Source organism: Cucurbita maxima, unplaced genomic scaffold, assembly GCF_002738345.1.
Source record: "Cucurbita maxima cultivar Rimu unplaced genomic scaffold, Cmax_1.0 Cma_Scf00027, whole genome shotgun sequence".
NCBI lineage: Eukaryota > Viridiplantae > Streptophyta > Magnoliopsida > Cucurbitales > Cucurbitaceae > Cucurbita > Cucurbita maxima.
The window spans coordinates 448,704-471,185 of record NW_019272043.1 but is presented as its reverse complement, the minus strand read 5'-3'; the positions used below and the strand labels follow the sequence as shown (position 1 = coordinate 471,185).

Genomic DNA, 22,482 nt, shown 5'->3' with positions numbered 1-22,482 from the left:
AACCGACACGTTTTATAAACTTTGAGGGAAAGTTTCAAAGGAAAAACCCAAAAAGGGCAATATTTGCTAGTAGAGAAATTGGATTGTTACACTTACCTAAGATTCGACCGTATAAAATCAGGTAAAAAAGTTCGTGTCAAAATCATAAAATTGGAGCTTACTAGGGTATTACAATGCCTATTATTTGTATAATTCTAATCGAAAACTCTCGAAATGTCATTTTGACCTAATAAAGGGTTCAATCACAATCCATCGAAGTTCCAGATCAATGTAGAAGCATATGGGCCGTGTTGTTGAGAATCTCACTGTGAGATCCCACATCGATTGGAGAGAAGAACGAGTGTTAGGACCCGAAAGGGAGTGAATTGTAAGATCTCATATAGGTTGGAGAGGAGAACAAAACATTTTTTTATAAAAGCGTGGAAACCTCTCCCTAACAGACGCGTTTTAAAAACGAAAAATTAAAAAATGACAATATCTGCGAGTGGTGGGCGAAGGTACAAAATTGGGCGAAAAAAGTATAATGATGGTATCAAAATCATAAAATTGGAGCTTACGAGAGTATTACAATAACAACAACGACACAGTAGAGAATCTCAAGCACATGCAGCTACAGGAATTTAATTAACGGTTATATAAGAGAGTTAGAAATTAAATCCAAAGTCTAGTTAAAATATAATAATTAAGGCATTAATGTTGATTATTAACTATATAAGCATGTGACCCAATTTGATTTCTGTTATATGCTGCTTCATAATCCGCATTTAATTATGTTATCCAATAGGATATAATCATCATTAGATACTAATAAAAATAATTAAGAACGTATATATATATTTTTAATTTTCAAAATTTGACTTTAGCTTTAAAAAATATGTATTATAAAAAAAATAAAATAAAATAAAAACTTTAATTATACATATTTTATACAATAAGAAAGAAAATAGTGAAATAAATTAAAAGTTTGACTGGTCAAAAGCTATATGGTGAGGTAGAAATGTTGGAGCATTGAATAGTAATAATAATTAATAATAATAGTGTCACGCACAGCATATTTTAAAAAGTGGAGGCACCATAAATAATTAATTTCTCCATCATATTATTTAATGATTTTTGTTTCTAGCTGTCATTGGAGGAGGAGGAGGAGGAGGACGACGTCGTTTCAATTTGAAATGATTAAAATCCTCAAATTACTGCTGGATTATGTTTTATTAAAATTAAGTGAAAAATGGAGAGGGAATTAGTTGATAATGAAGAATATTAATGATTAATTAAGCGGCAATTATAAGATGGTGGGGGGGAGCCGTACGAGGATTTGATTGGTCAAAAAACAAGAAGCACATGGCATGTTTTTAAGCTGGTGTACGAATTCACCTTTCCCTAGGGCTTTTTTTTTTTCTTTCTTTTTAATTTTGGGGTACCCTACAAATTTCGGAACGTTTTGGGTGTCCCACTTGTTATCATGTGGAGGACACTAGTGTCATAGTCATGCTCGTTTAAGAAGTGTTGTTTATGACTTTCATGATATATAGTTTTGACGTTTCGACAAAATCTAGGTTTGGTAGATCTAAAATGCCTTAGAATGTACTATAGGAGGATGCGACTAGTCATTAATTCTTTTTATCCAAAGTTATATGTTATCTAAGTCGTTATATTGTCTTTTTCACTTATAGTTTATAACATTTCAAAGTTTCTAAAATCTCTTTGTCTCGTTTTTTAAAACCTTCTTTCTTAAGTGAGGCCAGAAGTATGAGTATACGTTGGTGACTGACTTCTCCTACAAATTTTACGGGCTTGAAATCATGTGAGGCTTTCAGATCCTTTAGGGGTGTCCCTGTCCCACATGCTATCATGTGGAGGGCACAAGCATATGGGTTAGAAGACCAAGTCCTCAAATTTAGGGTATTTAATGACATCATTGTTTCATAGATAAGGTTAATGATTTAATGATGTTCATCTAAACCTTGGAAAATATTTTATTTAATATATGTTTTCTTTTATAATTTAAGGATGATGATTTACTAATTAAGAAATAAAATAAATCTACGCTACTCCGTTCGAGAGGAATGCTTCCCTTGTTCAAGTATATATTTAATTTTATGAAGTAAAGTCGATTTTGCGATCATCTTTTATCTCTAAAAACTCACGAACATATTCTTATTAGACAACGTCAACCCACAATATGAACTAATCACGTCTATCATTTCTATGACACAAACATAAATTACCGGACCATATTATCCCTTAACATATCAATTATCTTGATACGTACAAATAGTCTACCATGATAAATATTAAATTATTAACACGGCTCAATATGACCTGAAAGATATACCAAAACATTAACTTTTACACACACGACAAGAGTCAGTACATCAAATTATCCAATAAGAGTTGGACATTAACATAGAATCATAATAAGAAGTCCTCGATAGGACCCAAAACACGAGAGAAAATCATCGTTATTTTACCTAATTAGGGTTAGGTTTCATTTCGTTTGTGATGGGCTAATTAATTAGTGCATATAAGTAGAAATATAAGTACATATGTATAATGTCCTAATAATGCATTATTTGAATATCACATAGAGCTACAAATAACCTATGCGCACCTGATTGACTTGTCTCTCTCACAAAAGCTTGCCTCTTTTGTTCGTATTGCTGCACCCTTTCGATTCAAACCACAAAAATCAATAGGGAGGCAAATTTAATTGGTAAAATAATTTTCCCTAGCAAGTCAAATAAGTTAGAATCGTAAAAAATAAGTGCCAAATCTATATTGATTTGCCCTAAACTCGAATTACATCTACTCTTCGGTAGTGAATAATAAAACCAGGAGATTATATGTGAGATTCCACATCGATTAGCGAGGAGAACAAAATATTCTTTATAAATGTGTGAAAACCCCTCCTTACTAGACACGTTTTAAAAATCTTGAGGGGAAACTCGCAAGGGAAAACCCAAAAAAGACTATATCTATTAACGGTAAGCTTGATCGGTTACAAATAGTATCGGAGCTAGATATCGGGAGATGTTTCAACAAGGAGGCTGAGCCCCAAAGGGGGTGGACACGAGGTGGTGTGCCAGCAAAGACACTAGGCTAAAAGGGTGGATTGAGAGGTCTCACATCGATTGGAGAAGGGAACGAGTATCAATGAGGATGCTAGACTCTAAAGGAGGGTAGAATTTGAGATCTTTTATAAGCGAAACATTGTTTATAAGAGTGTGAAAACTTCTCTATACCATACCCATTTTTAAAACGGAAGCTCAAAAGGGAAAGCCCAAAAACATTCTTTATAAGGGTATATAAACCTCTCCTGATCAGACACTTCAGCGAAAATCCAAAAACATTTTTTATAAATATGTACAAACAAACACGTTTTAAAAACCTTGAGGAGAAGTTTGAAAGAGAAAGCTCAAAGAAAACAATATGAGTTGTTACATTACAGAGAGTCCTAAACTAATTCCACAATCTTAACCCTAAACCGACAGACAAAAACTATTAACTTCCAAATCCGAAGATTAAAACGAGCATATTTACAGAAATCATTGCAATTTCTTGACAATACCCGATACTTTCGAGACGAATACAAAGTTTCCTCATCCAACATAAGACATGCGTGCAATCAGCTAAAGGAAGGGATCTTACGACATAATCAATGTCTCAACGTAGTGTTCTTCTTCTTTATGTTATTAATACTGTCGAGACGCTGTCTTTTCAACTCAGCTGCCTTCTGCCGCTGTTCATGTCCACAAAATCTAGCAAAACTGATTCAATCCAAGACAATAACAACAAAAACAATGAAATTCATTGAAAAAACAATCAAAATTTTAAATTTTTGGAAGTATTTCAAGCACATATTCCAAGGTGGAATGATAGTAAATTAGGGTGGAAAAAAGCAGTAGACAGTAAAACATAGTACAAAACGAGTGGTCCATTCAATATGTTTGTCCAAAAACAGTCGAAAAACAAAGACAATTACAAATGAAAATCTAAAAGCTACCCAGATTCAGAAATGGCCTCAAAATCTGAACCCAAATTCTGGATTTCATTTATAAGCCATGTAATTGACGATGCAGCATCATCAAGATTCCCAAAGGAGAAGCCTTTGTTCTTCTTTCTTCAATGAAGAGAGAAATTTAAAGATGAAAAGCCTTGTGAATCTTGATGGTGCTGCGTCAACAAATAATGGCTGCTATCGATCGGACCTCCATGGCTATGGGTTCGGCTTCCGTGCGTAGAAATCGAGTTCATAGATGATGAAGAAGAAGAAGATTTATGAAGAACCCTAGAGAAATATAGAGGCTCGTGAAGAACAGCATCAACAAAACGGTAAAGGTTTTGAGGGAGAAAAGAAAGGAAGGGTTGTGTCCATAAAAAGTGAACTTAACCCATGTCCATAAATCATTAGACTCACCCAACTTCCACCATTGTATAAAACCCCTTTTAAATATGTTTATAGTTAATTAGGGCTTGGGTTCATCGATGGTTGGGAAGATCGTATCAGGAATGTTTATAAGGAATGCTTCGTTCTTATTCTTATCCTTAACCAATGTGGAATCTCACAATCTACTCCTTGGAAGATCTAGTGTCCTCGTTCGCATAGAGCCGAGTGTCTGACTCATAAGAAATGTTTTGTTCCCCCTCCAATTAACGTGGGATCTCACAATCCACCCATTGGGGGATTCAATGTCCTCACTAGTATTACCGAGTGTGTAACTCTGATATCATTTGTAACAACCCAAACCCACCACTAGTGGATATTGTCTTTTTTTAGCTTTCCGTTATAGGGTTTCCCTTAAGGTTTTAAAACTATTATAAAAAATGTTTCATTTCCCTCACCAACGAATGTGAGATCTCACAATCCACTCTCCTTGAGGGACCAAACATTGTCGTTGGCACATCGTCCCATGTCTGACTTTGATACCATTTATAATGGCCCAAGTCCACCATTAACATATATTGTTCTCTTTGAGCTTTCACTTATGAGCTTTCACTTATGAGCTTCCCCAAGTTTTAAAATGCGTACAATAGGGAGAGGTTTCTATACTCTTAGAAGAAATGCTTCATTTTTCTCTTCAAACATGGTTGAATCTCACATTAACTTGATCGATTCACCATAAAAATGATGCGGATATCACTCTCTACAACATTAGATTTTTTTAAAAATCTTATTTTCAACACAAGTCCTTTTCAAGTAAACCGGGTCGGGCTAAATGAGATTCCTAACCTTAAATATGGAGTCCAACCTAAGTAAAAAAGTGGGTTGAGAATAAATATAATATTATTAAACAAAATAATAAATTTTAAATACATTATATTATATCAAAATTTGTGGTAGAATTTAAAGATGAATTAAATGAATTTATTAGCTCTTGAGATGTGAAATAATTAAAAAAAAAAAAGGTATAATTATTTATGGTTGAGCAATCACATCTTGATTAATTAAAAGCAATATTTTACAATGTGTTGATTATCCAAAATTGGCCACAGATAAAATGGTTGGTAGTCGATAGAGAAAGATAATACAATTAATGGAACCAATAAATGGATATTTTTAGTTGGTTGGTGATGCTGATATTAACAGGAAAATTGACACCAAAAAAAAAATAATAATAATAAATAAATAAAAAAAGTGCTTTAGGGGTTAATCAAATATGGTAATCATGATTAAGCAGGTACTAATCGGCAGCTAATCTTGTGGTCTAAATCTAAAGACAAGTCTGCTAAAGTCACCTTTCCATTCATATTTTGCATTATTGCATTCCCCAATCTTATATAATTTCATCCCAATTTTTTATTTTTTATTTTTGGCATTTTTTATTATTCTTATCCACATTATTTAAATCATTTTCTGAACTAATTAAAGGAGAATAAAATTAATTAAGTTTTATATTAATTAATACATATGTTTGACTATATAAATGACGTCATATCTACATTATTTGAGTTTAAATTAAATAAAAAACTATATGCTTACGTGGAATTTATACTTTGAACTCTGGGCGATCAAATTTCGTGGGCCGATGGGACAAAAGCCCAGAAAAAAAGATGGAAACGATTTAAATGGGCCAAGTAATTTCCAAAGCCCAGCGCCACCGCCACCGCCACCGCCACAGTCGCCATTTCCAACAAATATTAATTCTTTAACTACAAATTTTTTTATAAACTTTTTAAGTTAAATAGGTTAGAGAAACACGATCCTCCACAATAGTATGATATTGTCCACTTTGAGAGTATTCCTAGGAGTCCTTTGTTCGATATTTGAGGATTTACCAATCTATTGGTACGACTAAGTTTAGGGCATTACTTTGATACCATGTTAGACGAACACGACCCTCTACAATAGTATGATATTGTCCATTTTGAACATAAGCTTCATGACATTGATTTGTGCTTTCCAAAAGGTCTCATAAAGAGTATTTCTTAATTATAAACTCATGATTATTTCCTAAATGAGTACGTAGACCAACTAAAGGGTATTTTAAAAAAATAATTTAGCTTTTATTTATTTATTTTATCTCATCAAATAAATTTATTTTTCATGACGACAGGTGTGTTTTTTTTTTTTAAACCCGGGTGAAAATAATAGAAGATATAGAGATAAATAAATAAATAAATAAATAAATAATTCTGTGGGCTTCGCGTCTTGTTTGGCAGGCGAACCAAAGCGAACGGGGCGTAGACACCTTGGCTCGTCTCCACCCACCTGACGCTTCTTTGACGTATAATTCCTCCAAAGTCCAAACACTATTCCTAAAATATCTCTTTCTCAAAATTTCCCCATTGGATTGTCGACCAGACCGCCATTTTCCTCTACCGCCCGCCATCCTCAATTCGTCGGATAATCCGACAATTTCGACATTCTAGTTTTCATTAATCCATAATCCATTTCCCGCATTCATTTGGCGAATGGTTACAACCTGTTGATCTTCTTCTTCTTCTTCTTCGCACTTTGATTATTGACGTATTTATAAAAATCCCGTTCGTTTTCCTTCGAGATTTCCTTCGAAGTATGATATTTTCCAGGCTCAGCCGTTCTCTGCCGCGCTCTTCTCGTGCTCGAGTAAGCGTTTATCTGTGTGTGTGTGTGTGTTTGTGTTTATGGTTTTTTATGATGTTGTTTTTGGGGAAAGTTGTGAAGTTTGTTTTGTTTCCTTTCGATTGTAGAATTTGGTGTATGGTGGAGGACGGGCGGCGATTAAGAACATCAATGAACCGATTTTGGCTGCCGATTCCTGCCCTGGGGAGAGAGATGGGATCTTAGGGTTTTTGAGAGGCTATATTGCGTTTGTTGGGGCTCGGTCCAAATCCGTTCCCAAGGCAAGTTTGTCCGACTTGAATTTTGTCTTCGCGAATCCGAAACTCCAGCGTTTCTTCTCGAGCGAAGCCCCGAAGAAGAAAAGTAAGGTTTCTTTAGCCGTTCTTCTGATTAAGCCATATTGATTTTTGCGATCAGTTTTACGGCTGTTGTAACAATTTTGTGCTTTCTCGAGTAAACGATGCCTTATTGTACATACATTTTGTTTTATTGTGGCGTGAATTCTAGGTTAAATGTGATTCTTTTGCTACATTTTTGCAGATTACGAGAACTTTTATCCCAAAGGAAAGAAAGAAATTCCAAAAGGGAACGGGCAAAAATCTGAGTCTAAAGGTAATTTTTTTTCTTGTTTTAGGTGCAATGAAGACTATTTTTCTGCATTTCCCTCTTTTTGTTGATTCTAGACTGGGATCATGGGTTTCGCGAGATTCAAAGTTGCCTGGTTTATTTCCGATGTCTTAATTTGAAGATTATTTGAATTTGAGGTTCTGTTCGACTTCTTTTGTTTATCCGTCCCTCATGGTATGGTTACCATGTTCTTGATCATAATCTTACGTTAAAGAATTTGAGTGGTCTGTGTAGTGGCAATTGGATGTGAGATCCCACATCGGTTGGAGAGGAGAACGAAACATTTCTTATAAGAGTGTGGAAACCTCTCCTTAGTAGACGTGTTTTAAAACCGTGAGGCTGACTGCGATACATAACGGACCAAAGCGGACAATATTTTCTAACGGTAGGCTTGGGCTGTTACATTGGAAGATTTGTGTTTGTGCTTAAGCATGCTTTATTTTGGGTACTCTTTTTTATCTCTGCATCCGTCTTACTAGTTTCTCTTTGTTAGAGGCCCGTGTTTTATTTCGAACCGTGGGCCACAATTTGTTAGAACCAGTGTTAATTCTTTTTGTGGTTACAATTTGAGCATATATTTACATTTTTGTTAGAGTGGGCAGCTGGTACTGATCCTGGAATGAGATTAATATTCATATCAATTAGACAGTCTTTAGTAGCTCCAAATCCGGTCAGTCAAGAACTGATTCTCTAATGGTCTGGAAATTGCTTCCCTGGCCATTGTACTAGGCTTATTTTGGATCGAGCAACTCAGCTTGTTAGCTGATTTTTGTACCATGTATTTTGGCTAATCAATCAATAATTTGGATAAGAACTTCATGATTTTTGTTCCGTTTATTTTTTGGTGGAGAATGCCAATAAAAAAGTAGAAATATTGTCGAGTTCACTTGCATACAGCATTTGCAATAAATGTTGGAACATTGTAGTTGGTCACTTACTGGTTTTCATGCTGCAAGGTTTTCGTTCAGAAGTTTTCAGCAATTTTATTTATTTTTTCTTCATTTTAGGCGACTCGAACACCGATGATCAAGGGAGTTTTCAGGAAGCCTTCATCAAGCAGTTTCAGAACTTAGTCACACCTCTAATAGTTATTGGTCTTCTGTTTTCCTCATTTTCTTTCGGTCCTCGTGAACAACAACAGGTATTTTTATTGTCATGGTTTTGTTTTATCGGAAAAGGAAGTCTGGTTTATCCTTTTACATTCTATTGCACCTTGTTATTAAACACATTTTTTTTTTCGATAATGTACTTTGGGTTTTTGAATGATAGGGAAATGGTTTTTACTTTTTATTTTTATTTGGCATCTTGATTCATGATTCATTAATTACGTGGATTTTTCCCCTGCAGATAAGTTTCCAGGAGTTCAAAAACAAGTATCTCGAACCCGGTCTGGTAGACCATATTGTTGTTTCTAATAAATCAGTTGCAAAAGTATTTGTGAGGAGTTCTCCAAGTAACCAAACAAGCGAAGTCCTCCAAGGTTCTTCAAGTGGTGCTGCCACTATAGGAAATGGAGGTCAATATAAATGCTTCTTCAATATTGGAAGTATTGAGTCATTTGAGGAGAAGTTGGAGGAAGCTCAAGAGGCATTGAATGTAGACCCACATGATTTTGTACCTGTTACATATGTCTCTGAAATGGTCTGGTATCAAGAATTGATCAGATTTGCCCCAACACTCTTGCTTTTAGGGTCCCTCTTTTATATGGGGCGCCGAATGCAAGGAGGAATAGGTGTTGGAGGTGGAGGTGGTGGGAGGAGCGGTCGAGGGATATTCAATATAGGTAAAGCTCATATCACTAAAGTGGATAAGCATGCTAAGAATAAGGTATAGAAATTTACATTCTTCTTTGAAGAATTTGGGGATCCACATAGGTTCCCTCTTTGATGTTACTGTTGTGTTAATCCACACATTTTCCAATTTTTTATTTCCAATCTTCTTCAGATCTACTTCAAAGATGTTGCTGGCTGTGATGAGGCAAAACAAGAAATAATGGAGTTTGTGCACTTCCTGAAGAATCCTAGAAAGTATGAGGAATTGGGGGCTAAAATTCCAAAGGGTGCTCTTTTGGTCGGACCGCCCGGCACTGGAAAGACCTTACTGGCAAAAGCAACTGCTGGAGAATCAGGTGTGCCTTTCCTGTCTATATCGGGTTCAGATTTCATGGAGATGTTTGTTGGCGTTGGACCATCAAGGGTTAGAAACTTGTTTCAAGAAGCCAGACAATGTGCTCCTAGTATAATTTTTATTGATGAGATTGATGCAATCGGTCGTGCAAGAGGACGTGGAGGTTTCTCGGGTTCTAATGACGAGCGTGAAAGTACTCTAAATCAATTATTGGTTGAGATGGATGGGTTTGGAACGACGTCTGGTGTTGTTGTACTTGCTGGAACTAATAGACCTGATATCTTAGACAAAGCTTTACTGAGACCTGGTCGATTTGATCGTCAAATTACAATCGACAGACCTGATATCCATGGGCGTGAGCAAATCTTTCAGATCTATTTAAAGAAGATCAAACTTGACCATGAACCAACATATTACTCACAAAGGCTGGCTGCATTAACTCCTGGATTTGCTGGAGCAGACATTGCAAACGTCTGTAATGAAGCTGCTTTGATTGCTGCAAGGAATGAAGGCACACAGGTCAAGATGAAAGATTTTGAATCAGCTATTGATAGAGTAATAGGTGGTTTGGAAAAGAAGAACAAGGTAACTAATTCACATCCATCACTTCGTGGTTTGCTCTCTTTTTGATTAGGCTTCAGCATATTCCTGGATAATATTGTCTACTTTGTAATATAAAATACTTTTGCTTACTGAGTAGGTGATAAGCAAGTTGGAGCGCCGAACTGTTGCCTATCATGAATCAGGCCATGCTGTTACTGGCTGGTTCTTGGAGCATGCAGAACCTTTGTTGAAAGTAACAATTGTTCCTCGTGGTACAGCAGCTTTAGGGTTTGCACAGTATGTTCCCAACGAAAATCTTCTCATGACCAAGGAGCAACTTTTTGATATGACTTGCATGACCCTCGGGGGACGTGCTGCTGAACAGGTAGTTATATATAGTCCTTATAGTTTTAGTCCACTGACATCTTTACTTAACTCCCTGACACAATTCTTATTCAGTAAGTTGTTTGAAAATGTGGCATTAAATGTTAGTAACCATGAATCTCCACGATTGTATAATATTGTCTACTTTGAGTATAAGCTCTCGTGGCTTTGCATTTGCTTTTGGTTTTTCCATGATCATTCACTTAATTAGTCAATTTGCGACTCCCTCCCAACAATCCTCCCCTCGAATAAAGTATACTGTAGAGCCTCTCCTGAGGCCTATGGAGCCCTCGAATAGTCTCTCCCCTTAATCGAGGCTAGTCTCTTTTCTTTGGAGCTCTCGAACAAAGTACACCATTTGTTCAATACTTAAAGTCACTTTTGACTACACCTTTGAGGCTCACAACTTCTTTGTTCGACATTTGAGGATTCTATTGACATGACTAGGTTAAGGACATGACTTTGATATCATGTTAGAAATCACGACTCCCCACAATGATAGAATATTGTCCACTTTGAGCACAAGCTCTCAAGGCTTTGCTTTTGGTTTCCCCAAAAGGCCTCATATCCTATGGAGATGTATTTTTTACTTATAAATCCATGACATCTCCTTAATTAGCAAATGTCGGATTCCCTCCTAATAAATCCTCATGAATGAGTTTGGTTTGGATTGAAAAGTGATATAGAGAGATCTGGAAAGCAGTTGAATGGTGTCGAAAACTAATGAATTTGGTCGGCATTTCAATTTTCAAAACAAAAAAAAATGTAGTAAGGGATAGATCGATAAAACCAAAGGGCACCTTATGGACCTCATTTGTCACATCTATAAATAGTAACTCGTTGGTTTGGAATTCTGTTACACATTGTTAATGGCAGGAATGTCCAGAAATCTTTAAATCAAAGTGTGTTCTTAGAGCTAGCAATTCTTGAAATTTGTTTCCATTGTGGCTTGCTTGGCTGTGCTGTTGAAGAAGGCTATTTTGTATGATAATACAGGTTTTAATAGGTAAAATTTCAACTGGAGCTCAAAATGACTTGGAGAAAGTCACAAAGATGACCTATGCTCAAGTAGCAGTCTACGGATTTAGTGACAAAGTGGGTCTACTTTCTTTTCCTCCAAGAGAAGACGCTTTTGAAATGTCCAAACCCTACAGTAGCAAGACTGCTGCAATAATCGACACTGAGGTACGAGAATGGGTTGGGAAGGCATACGAGCGCACGGTCCAGCTGATAGAGGAGCACAAAGAGCAAGTGGCTCAAATAGCAGAATTGTTGCTTGAAAAGGAAGTTCTTCATCAAGAAGACTTAGTTCGTGTCTTGGGCGAACGACCATTTAAACCATGCGAGGTAACAAACTATGATAGATTCAAGCAAGGTTTCGTAGACGCAGACGAGAAACGTGTGGAAACGCCCCCAGTTCAAGCAGTTGAGGAGGATGGTTCTACACCTTTAGAGCCACAAGTTGTCCCCACATAACTTCGGCTGTAGTGCTTTTTTGTACATTAAGATATTTTTTCCTTTTTGTTCATCTTTGCTAATGGATAGATAGATTTAGCCGTTCATGATTTTCATGACAAATATTTGAGAAGCTGATATTCAGTTGGATTGGGGTTAGTGGTGCTTATTGAGGTTAATTAAGCATTTAATCACTAATTCCTGATTTAATAGGACTGTATTTCAAATTTTCCTCTGTATTCTTAATTCGAGGTGCGCATAAGTTGGCCCGTGCATTCATGAATATAGAAATAAAATATAATCCTATAATCATAATTAGAAAATGTAACTCGTATTTTATTCTAATTATATCAACTTGAAATTACATTTTAGTCCTTCAACTTATAATTTAATAGATTTCTAAATATTCAATTATGTGTGTTAGAATTTTCTGTTACTCTAAACTCATACCTTTAAAATATAAAATATAAAAATTAGTTTATTAAATATTTTATAAATTTTATAAATTTAATGGACATCAAACTTAATTTTTTTTTTAAAAAAATGCAAATTATTGATTAAATACCAGAGGGAATGGATTAAAGATAAATCATTAAGGAAAATTTAAAATAAAATAAGTGTAAAAGTAATTAAATCAGAACAACGATTATTATTATTATTTTTTTGGATATTATTAGATGGGCGCAAACTCCCATAGCAGCCCACCGGTTTGAAAAGGCCAATGGCATATCTGTAATTTGGTGTCGATTTGAGGTTATATTGGGTAATCAACAAGTTGAAGTTGATCCTCAGGGAAACCCTCGTTCCCTGCCCGAAGGCGCAGATTGAAGAGAGCTTCAAGATTGCGCGCGCTACGTAAACGCGAGAGCGAAAGAGACAGAAAAGAGATTAGAGAGTGAAGTTCGTGGTTTGAGCTTTCATTTGCCCTAGCTATTATGGCCAAGCGCGAGATTTCCAATACGTTAAGAAACTTGAAGGTAAACTAAGCTTCATTAGATTTACTCCATTCTCATGCTTCATTAGGGCTTGAATTTTCTGTGTTTTCGATCAATTTTCTCAGGGACTGCCGAATTATGTTTTAGGTTTCTTTGTTTTGATTCTGGTTCTTGCAACGCTGTACTTGTGAAGAACCAATTATTATTGTTATTGTTATTTATATCCGTGAGTGAGAACCGATTTAAATTGTGAATAAACCATGGCGTAATGTGAATTATTGTTTTTAATTGTCAGTTCATGCAAAGGGCGGCTCAGAAAGAGGAGCAACCTAAAAAAGAGGAAGAAGTAAAACCAGAGGAGAATTTATTTCCCTCGAGTAATATTATCAGAAAGTGGTAGGCTACTTGTCTTTTCAATTGTTTTGTTTGTTAGTTATTATTTATGGTTGTTTCACCGCCTTTTCTGATTGTTAATGTTTGTTTTTTCATGATCAATTTAACAAATTGTACACAAATCTAAAGTATTGTTCTTCCGGAGCAACGAACCTTGATGAATTCTGTTTTGGTTTTCTTTGTTTCTCTTTATCATTATTGCTAGAGTTTTGCTTTCTGAGTTTGAAATACATATGCCTTGGATGGAAGTAGTTCGCTATAGTACAAATTAAATTCGTACCTGCCTTGCATGCAGAAAATCTAGAATAGAATAACAACCTTTTATATGTGCTTCTAGTGTGACATCGTTACGTTACAAATCAATCTCTGCTTATGACCATAATAGTGCCATTTTTGTAAACTTGTCTCTTCTATATCTTTTTTCAAGAAACTGGTTTCCTTTTTCATGGTGTAGTGTGGTTTTAGTTGAAGGAGATCCTCATCCTGGGGCTCTGCAAGGTCGATTGTCATTTCAAAGCTTTAATCCTTCAATTGATGTGAGTATATGTTTTCAGTGCCCTACAATTTGTCTGTTGACTTTAGCCTTCTGTATTTTTCATTTGCTTTTGTCTCTCACATCAAAGCTTCGTCATGATAGAAACTCAATGAAGAAGTAGCTAGCTTAGGTCAGCGAGAAACTCTCGACTCTTCATCTGGGAATCACAGTGAAAACGTTTCATCAAGGTTAGTGGTTATATTGTTTTGATCTGTTTCCCTCTTTCCCTGGAAAATTATTATTTGCCTACAGGATGTTATCTAACTACTGTTCTGGTTTCTGCAAATTAGTTGTCATTAGTATCTGCATTTAGGCATCTTTTAGGAGAGTGAATGTGAGAAAAAAAAAAAANAGAGAAAAAAAAAAAGAAAAAAAAAAAAAAAAAGAAAGAATGAGGAAAAATTGGCCGTGCCACCTAGAGAATAAAAGTATAAATAACATCAACAATATATGAAAAAATATATTTTTGTTATTTTATTATTTTAATTTTATATGGAACTATTTCGATGATATGAATTTAATATGCAAGAATCTCTTTAGCTATTATTATTATTTTTTAAAAAATTGTGCTTTAAAAACTCACTGAAATGTAATGGAGCTTTTATGTTGCTTATTCCCCCTTTTTTTATTTTTTTATTTTACTTTTTTTTTTTTTTCTGGGGGCGGGGTTGAATAAATCTTTCATTCACAAAAGAAAGTCACTTGAAGTACCGCTGTCCTTTTTATCTTCCCTTTCTTTTGCCCTTTCATCTTCAACAAACGTTTTTGTTCCCCAGAGAAAATGGATCTTCACGAAATGAAGCAGTGTTCTCAAACAATGATGAAAAAAATTGTGAGACTAATGGGGACCTTAAAAGGAAACAATCTGAAGTAGTGTCTGAAGGACGACATCCAACTAAGTTTCCAAAAAGTGGTCGGGACAATCAGCAGTCATCATTTAATAATGGTAAAGGATTCTTCAAGAAACCAAAGGGTGAAAATCTGGACTGGAATGTCCTTAGGCCCTCTAAGACTCCAAATAAGAGGGGATAACCTTGTATAGTAGAGTCTTTAGATGGGTGGAGAATCCAGTTCCTATGCTCTTGGGAAATTGTTTCGACTTCTTACCATATTTTGTAGTTAAATAGGACTGTTAAACGTTACCTGAACAATTAATTGAAGGTTCCATTTAACGTATCTTATCTTAAAAAATTAGATGTACCCATATATCAACTCATTGGTGTTCCTAAATTCATACATTCCTGTACTTGGATCAAGAATGACGCCCAATACTTGGAATACTGTCTGATTTTCTAAAAACTAGATTTCTGGACTCTTCAGTTGTACTGCGAATGGAAAATAGATCCTGCAATTTTATTTAGCAAGCAATGAGAGTGGATCTTCTGTGATGATGGTATTTTATGAAATAGATCAGAATTCATTTGATTTCTTTTTGAGGTGTCTGCGCTCAAATATTAGAAATAATTTTAGTGCTCTGCTTCATCTATGTTTGGTTTGTCTATTGTTGGTTTTATCATCTGTTTACTTTTTAGTTTCATGTGAATTGAGTGTTACTAGTGACTATTTCTACCATTTTGTTTTCTGGAAAGAAGAGAAGAACAAAAAAACAGACGTACTTGTATATAATATATAAGTTGGAAATAGATGTGATTTTCTCGATGAAATCTGCAAATGTTGGATATTTCCTTTTCCCTTAGCGCCCTCAACGCAGGGATATGACAGGATATAGTGTCTCTGACTCTTCCTCTCCATCATTATGAAAATCCTCTTTCATTATATCTTTCAGATCACAGATAGGGCTATGCGAGATTTCTAGGCTTGGACTCTGTTAGAAGATGCTTTATGTATATGTCACTGCTCGTAGTTCTGTTTTTATTTTTTTTTATGGATTATCACATCAAGTAGATCTTTGGGCTGGGAGACTGAAACATATAGTTCACAGCAAACTCCCCATTTCCATTCATACTCAAACCAAAATCCGCAGTCTCCCATTTCTGGGATGTGATCCAATCATTCTAAATTAGACATTAAAGCATATTCATCTCAGCTGGGTCTAGTCCTGTTTCAGGTTAATCTATCCTTGTAACACGCAGTTTAGAGGCCCTATCATGTATGGATATGAATCGGCCATTACAAGCTACAATTGATAAATGATCATTTAGCAATATGATGGCCCTTTGATATCCTAGTCTCATGAAATTGGTTATGTTTTAACCTGCCTATATTTGCTACATCCTTGGACGCAATGTCAGTTAAATTAATGTTTTCTGGTTCGCCTGTTATGTTGCTATTGAACATTAGCTGGGGGCTGATAAGGATTGAAGCCTAATCTACTCTAGTAGTTTATCTTTCATGGACACTTCCAAGTTTGATAGGGACACAAATACTTGTCTGAAGAGATAGCTTGTTTGTGGTGGTGGTTGATAGATAGCTTGTTTCTTTTTTTGTGAAAAGATGAGAAGCATTTGCAGGATCAGGAGAAAACCGAAAACTACGTAGTAATTCGTTTCCTGAAGTTCTTGAAAATTTTATAACACCCATCAAATGAGTGCAATTCAATTGTAGAATATGAGGATGTGTTTGATTGCTTTCAGCTTGGTAGTTTAACAATAAGTACTTTGAAACTATTCAGTCCAAACACATTTTTTAAAAGTGTGAAAGTTTAGGGTATGTTTGGTGGGTGATTTGAAAATAGATATTTGAAATAGGGGATGTAATGAAAACAAAGTTGTAGTTTATGTTTTGGAAGTGGATTTAGAAATTTGATTTAAATTTTAACTATTATTTAAAATGTGTTTGATAATATATTTATGGACTATGAATTTTTTTGTAGTTGTGAACTAAATATCAAGTTGAATTTAAATGATTATTAATTAATTTATATTTTTTTTGTAATAAATTGTTTTATTATTATATTACAATATCATATATATATATATATATATATATATATATATATATATATATATAACAAAAACAAATTGAGTATGATATAATTTTAAAAAATACCATTTGAAAATAATGTCAAACATGGCTTTTGATATTTATTAGAAACTATTTATGAAATTTATTTGAAGCTATTTATTAAACTGCCGATAACGTTTGAAGTTGAGAACGCGTTGGTAAGGAACATATGGATGTTTTCTCAACCGTTGGATCATTTAAACAATGGGAAGTCTATCAGGAACTTCGGCTTTTTCTATTTATTTTTTTACAACATTTTCAAACAATAGGAAATAGAAATATCGTCTTATTTAAGATGATAATTATTTTTTTTCTTATTATTTCTTTTTCTTATCGATCCAAGTCTATAATGCATGCAAACAGATTTGGAAATTTGTTTTTGAAAATTATTTTCAAATTTTGAGTAGCAATGTTGAAAATAATATATATATATATATATTTTTTTTTGTGTTTTTTAATAAGCTGAATTAGGTAATTTGATTTCATTTTTAGTTACAAGAACTCCGGAAAGCTCGAGAATTCAATCAATATTATATTGAATGGATAATTGTTTTTTTTTTTTAATTTAACTTGTTTCTTTTTTATAAGCTTTAGTCTGTCATCCCATCTCCCAATAGTCTCCGTTAAACAATGGGGAGATATTAAAGATTAGATCAAATGAGAAAGGAATGATAGAGGTATAATAGATAGTAAGAAAGGAATGATAGAGATATGTGATAGATAGTGATCTAAATACTAATGACGACTTGAAAGAAAATTAAGATTCAAACATAATAAGAACGAATATTTGGTATAAGTCTAAAAAATGTTCGAGCATATGTTGACAAGTGTACAATCCTGGGGTGTGCACGGCTTGGTTCGGTTCGATTTTGGTTGAAATCGATGGCCAAACTGATGCTTTTGGTTTTGGAGAGTTCCAAACCGAAAAAACCAAAATTTCTTCAGTTTTTATTCTAAAACCAAACCATAGAACTTTCCCAAGCACTGTATTCTCATGTCAATTCAATCTTAGTACACTCAGTAATGTAGCCTTCCAGGATAAGCCAATAGACTCAAAATTACAGATCTACCATTTTCATAGACAAGATACAACAGTTCTCCTGATCATACATGTTTAGTTCCCACAGTTCATGACATCATTATTCTAGTCCCTCTCAGAATGACAAGGTATTGCTTTCCATAGAACTAACAAGAGAGAGACTGATACAAGCAGCCTCTTGTTCAGAACTTGGCCTTCGAACAGATACCTTCAAACTTCCCATAGCAGAGAGAAGTACAAATATCTCACACTAGTTCTGCTTCAATCTCTGTCATCTGAGAGGGAACGTATTGAATGCGCCTCTCGTCTTGACTCTGGAGTCTCATTCTTGTGTCCCAAGTTACAGCAAGGAGTATACCTATGATGCTGGCACCCAACAACAAGAAGCATAGACAATACGGCCTTTCCACCCTTGAAGTATCCAGCCATTATCTTCATCCAGTACAAAATCTTTGTGGTAATGGGTTGTTAACTTGCTCCTAAACTTGTTCATCATCTCCTTGTCCAAAGGAAGCTGCCTGAAACCTGCCCTAATACACCGAACCTGCCATTGCTTATAGGTTTCAGGCCTCTCAACCCTCTGAGCACCCTCACATGCTACTACGTTCATGATTTGGCGCCCGAGATACTCTCTCTCTATCATCATCCTCTCTTCACTTTCACGAGGTAAATTAACGTCTAAGGAATCATACAGTGCAGAGAAGTGGAAGAGTGCCTCTCGAAAGCGCGTTATGAAGAATGGCGCATGATAGGATCCATTAGTGATAGAATGTACAAAGAGGTTTGGATTCATCTCCCTTACTAGACGTAGAACAATATCCCTTGGACTAGTTTCTTCGACAGTTTCGTCAAGTAGGTTGTTAAACCTGTAGAAACAGTTCACAACTAGCACGTCACTGCTATCGAGCTTGAAATCCTCGATTCGGATAGTTTCCCAGTTATCTGATGCTATGGCTTGATATTGAAAAGGAACGTTAAAGCGCTTGCAGTATTTTGCCAAACGACGTCCTGACTCATCAATCTTTTCAGCTGGACGAAATCCTGGTAGAGGGTGATCAATACCAGTAATGCGTAGTTTAGGTGGACCATCAGGTAATTCTGAAAGAAACTGAATTAACATCGGCCACAGGAAGCCATAGCAAATGCCAAAATCAATAATATGAAGACTTTTAGCCTTATCAGCAACCTTCAAAATCATTTTAACCATGAAAAAAAGCGAGAGTTTCTTAAAAGGGCAAGATGATAAGTGTGCTTGGTAAGCTTTTAACATATCAGCTGCTGAAATCTTGCTTTGAATTAGTGATTCATAGTGGATTCTGCTTCCTGTACCAGTGCCAACCATGCGAGCCTCAAGAGCGTTAGCAAAAAAATGAGCCATTCTTTGGAAACCATCCCCATTGGTTGTAGAATGCTGCCTAATCTGCTTAAGTAGTTCATTAGCAATCCTACGATCATCAGAAGACACAGCTTGTGCGCATAATATCAGAAGATTTCTCAAATCCACCGAGTCTTTTCTCTTCTCCTGTTTCTTTTCCCGAGTTTTCCCAGCAATAGATCCATGAAGTTGTCCATTATACTGCAATTTCCCATTTGCAGAGGTCTCATTTCCTCCACAATCATGAAGTAAAACCTTATCAAACATCTCAGATAATTCTTCCTCATCCCCATAAATGGTGGCATGCTTGTTTCTCCTCCCTTCTTCTGAATCTAAGTCTACATCTTCACGTTCCCGATTCTTTCGTCCCTTCGATCCATTCGGTGAATTCTCCCTTTTCACCTTCTCTGTTGTATCCATTACCTTAGAAGCCACTCCTGTCAATATGCTGCTGCCAAGATCAATATTCAGCTGTTCACCTCCTGGAAGAAACTTCTTTGCCTCCTCCAACCCTTTTTGATATTGCAAGATGGATGTGCTATCACTAAAGATATTCTGAGCCAACAGCTCAGTGACGAACTCATGACTATTAGTAATCAGGTTGCTTTGATTGCCAGAAGTAACCTCAAAATTCGACTGATACTCATTACTGGGAAAAAGTCTTCGAAGTACAGGGGGCGTATGTTCTACAGGATCAACAGCCCATTGATCCTCAGAGCTCTCGCAATCCAGAGGAGGTTGGTTAGGTGAAGGAGGGTAGTTCTCACTAAGAGCGTCATAGAACGATTTCTCCGTAACTTTAAGTCCCATAGGATCATAAAACATGCAGGGCATCTCCTCCAAATTCTCTTCCATAAGCATTTGGCTTATGTACTTGAGAACGGTTTCCTTGAAGTCACTCTCATCTGAGGAAGAGTCACCTCCAGGGCTTAACCCCAAAGCCACCCCTTGTGCACCTCCATCTGAGTTCAACCCCACCGACCCAGAATGTGGCTCCCCTTTCGGCCTCTCACTTGACGGCGAAGAAAACTGATTAGGGTATGGCTTGCTCGGGAAAATGGAATTCTGGATGAAGGGAACATGATCTGGAGATGGGTTATTGAATTCAGGGTATGGATATGAAGTGGGTAAAGAAGGCCAATCGTTTAATCTATACCCATCAATCGAACGATTGGGGAGATCATGTAATTGGGTTAGGAGGGCCAGATAATCAGAGTTGTAATCTGCTTCATGATCTGGAAAACCGTTGAGGTTTGGATCCATAGGTATCTACTCCAAATAGAAACAGGAGTTAACAAGAAAAATTCAACTATTAGGAGGAACTCGAGCAGCTATGAAAAACAGAAAGTCAACAGAATCAAAAGATTAGAATAATGAAGTGGAAGCAAAATTGAGCTGCAAACAGAGAGACAGAAGAGGGAAAGCAACCGACAGAGAAGGGAAGGAAGTTTATACTGAAGGGAAAGGGAGAGGAGTAAATCATTGGTGGAGGCAGTGATTTTTTAGGTTTATAAAGTGGAAATCATCGTGTTGGGAGTGATTGGCAAGCAAAGGGATAAGGCATTGGTCGGGTCTATTTGTTAAGATGACATGCCATAGATCCGTCTATTCCCTTCCCTTTCCGGGGACTCGTTGATTTGCTTTTGGCGCTTTCTGTCACTGTCGTAACAGGCATAATCCAGTTTGGCCAGCTAGAGTTTAGATACACTACACACATACAAATCCCTGCCGTTTTGTTTTCTTTTCCAATTTGATCTTTTTTATCGGAGACTAAGCTGACTGCTAGTAAATATTGTTCTCTTTGAACTTTTTCTTTTGGGCTTCTCCTCAAGGTTTTAAAACACGTTTGCTACTGAGAGGTTTTCACACTCTTATAAGGAATGTTTTGTTTCGCTCTTCAACCGATTTGGGATCTCACAGAAGTTTCCACACCCTTATAAGAAATGTTTCGTTTCTCTCTCCAACCGATATGGGATTTCACAATCCACCCCTCTTGGAAACCAACATCTTTGTTGGCACACCGTCTAGTGCTTAACTCTAATACCATTTGTAACAGTCCAAGCTTACTGCTAGTAGATATTGTTCTTTTTGAGATTTTTGTTATACACTTTTCATCAAGGTTTTAAAACGCGTTTGTTAAGGAGAGGCTTCCACACCCTTGTAAGGAATGTTTAGTTCCCTTTTCCAACCAATATGGGATCTCATATAAGTTCTAGCTTGGTAATCCATTATCTCTTATCTTAGGTACGTATTGATACTAAATATCAGATATAATAAGTTTGACTAAGGAGATTAGGAAGGGTAGAAGATGAATAGACCTTTATGTTTTAATAATTGAGCTGTTTTTCTCCACGCTTAACTGCAACCACTCCATTCAACCTTGTATACATTGACTAATCCATTTTTCTTATAACTGGAAGAATACTCCACATTGGTATTAAGAGAACTTTTAAGTTAACTTATACTTCTGATAGGCCTATCTGTAATATAATTTGGAGTGTTTTTTCTTTTACAGTTAATTTTGAAATGTCAATATAATTGCAAAGACGTTTGACTTGCATTAGTAGAATAGATTTGTCAAAATGCACCATGGAAATCATGTTGGTAATTAGTATTTTTAATTTTGTTTTAAAACTTCGTTTGGATGGATTAGTTATGAAAAAGTAGAGACCTATTATAACGTACCAAGCCCACCGCTAGTAAATATTGTCTTCTTTGAGCTTTACCTTTCGAATTTTTCCCTAAGGTTTTTAAAACGTTGTCTCCTAGGAAGAGGTTTTTCACAATCCATACCCTTTGTGGCCTAGCCATCCTTACTGGAACTCGTTCTTTTCTCTAATAAATGTGGGACCCCTCGATCTACCCCCCTTTGGAGCCTAACGTCCTTACTGGCACACCGCCTTGTGTCCACCCCTTTTGGTACTCAGCTTTCTTGTTGGTATATTGCCTCGTGTCTAGCTCAGATACCATTTGTAATGGCTCAAATCCACCGCTAGTAGACATTATCCTCTTTGGACTTTACCTTTTGGGTTTACCTTCAAGGTTTTTAAGACCCATCTATTA

The 22,482-nt window shown here is 35.9% G+C and overlaps 3 protein-coding genes and 1 long non-coding RNA gene across 4 annotated transcripts; 2 read left to right on the top strand and 2 right to left on the bottom strand.

Annotated features, from left to right (window-relative positions):
• Positions 1 to 2,277: 2,277 nt before the first annotated feature.
• LOC111499935 lies at positions 2,278 to 4,718 on the bottom strand. The gene is made up of 3 exons (XR_002721025.1): positions 4,004 to 4,718; positions 3,569 to 3,758; positions 2,278 to 2,728 (listed from the first exon to the last, which is right to left on the bottom strand). It is a non-coding gene; the product is annotated as an uncharacterized LOC111499935 (long non-coding RNA).
• A 2,034-nt stretch (positions 4,719 to 6,752) lies between these two features.
• On the top strand, positions 6,753 to 12,474 carry LOC111499604 (ATP-dependent zinc metalloprotease FTSH 10, mitochondrial-like). The gene is made up of 8 exons (XM_023151204.1): positions 6,753 to 7,066; positions 7,171 to 7,405; positions 7,583 to 7,654; positions 8,677 to 8,810; positions 9,017 to 9,496; positions 9,614 to 10,381; positions 10,497 to 10,724; positions 11,720 to 12,474. The coding sequence occupies exons 1-8, from the start codon at positions 7,016 to 7,018 to the stop codon at positions 12,197 to 12,199; spliced, it is 2,448 nt and encodes an 815-aa protein (XP_023006972.1). The 5' UTR covers positions 6,753 to 7,015; the 3' UTR covers positions 12,200 to 12,474.
• Positions 12,475 to 12,961: 487 nt separating this feature from the next.
• On the top strand, positions 12,962 to 15,321 carry LOC111499887. The gene is made up of 5 exons (XM_023151606.1): positions 12,962 to 13,155; positions 13,409 to 13,509; positions 13,961 to 14,042; positions 14,144 to 14,229; positions 14,818 to 15,321. The coding sequence occupies exons 1-5, from the start codon at positions 13,114 to 13,116 to the stop codon at positions 15,071 to 15,073; spliced, it is 567 nt and encodes a 188-aa protein (XP_023007374.1). The 5' UTR covers positions 12,962 to 13,113; the 3' UTR covers positions 15,074 to 15,321.
• Positions 15,322 to 17,978: 2,657 nt separating this feature from the next.
• Positions 17,979 to 20,990, bottom strand: LOC111499671 (scarecrow-like protein 14). The gene has a single exon (XM_023151300.1). The coding sequence runs from the start codon at positions 20,680 to 20,682 to the stop codon at positions 18,403 to 18,405; it is 2,280 nt and encodes a 759-aa protein (XP_023007068.1). The 5' UTR covers positions 20,683 to 20,990; the 3' UTR covers positions 17,979 to 18,402.
• Positions 20,991 to 22,482: the final 1,492 nt, after the last annotated feature.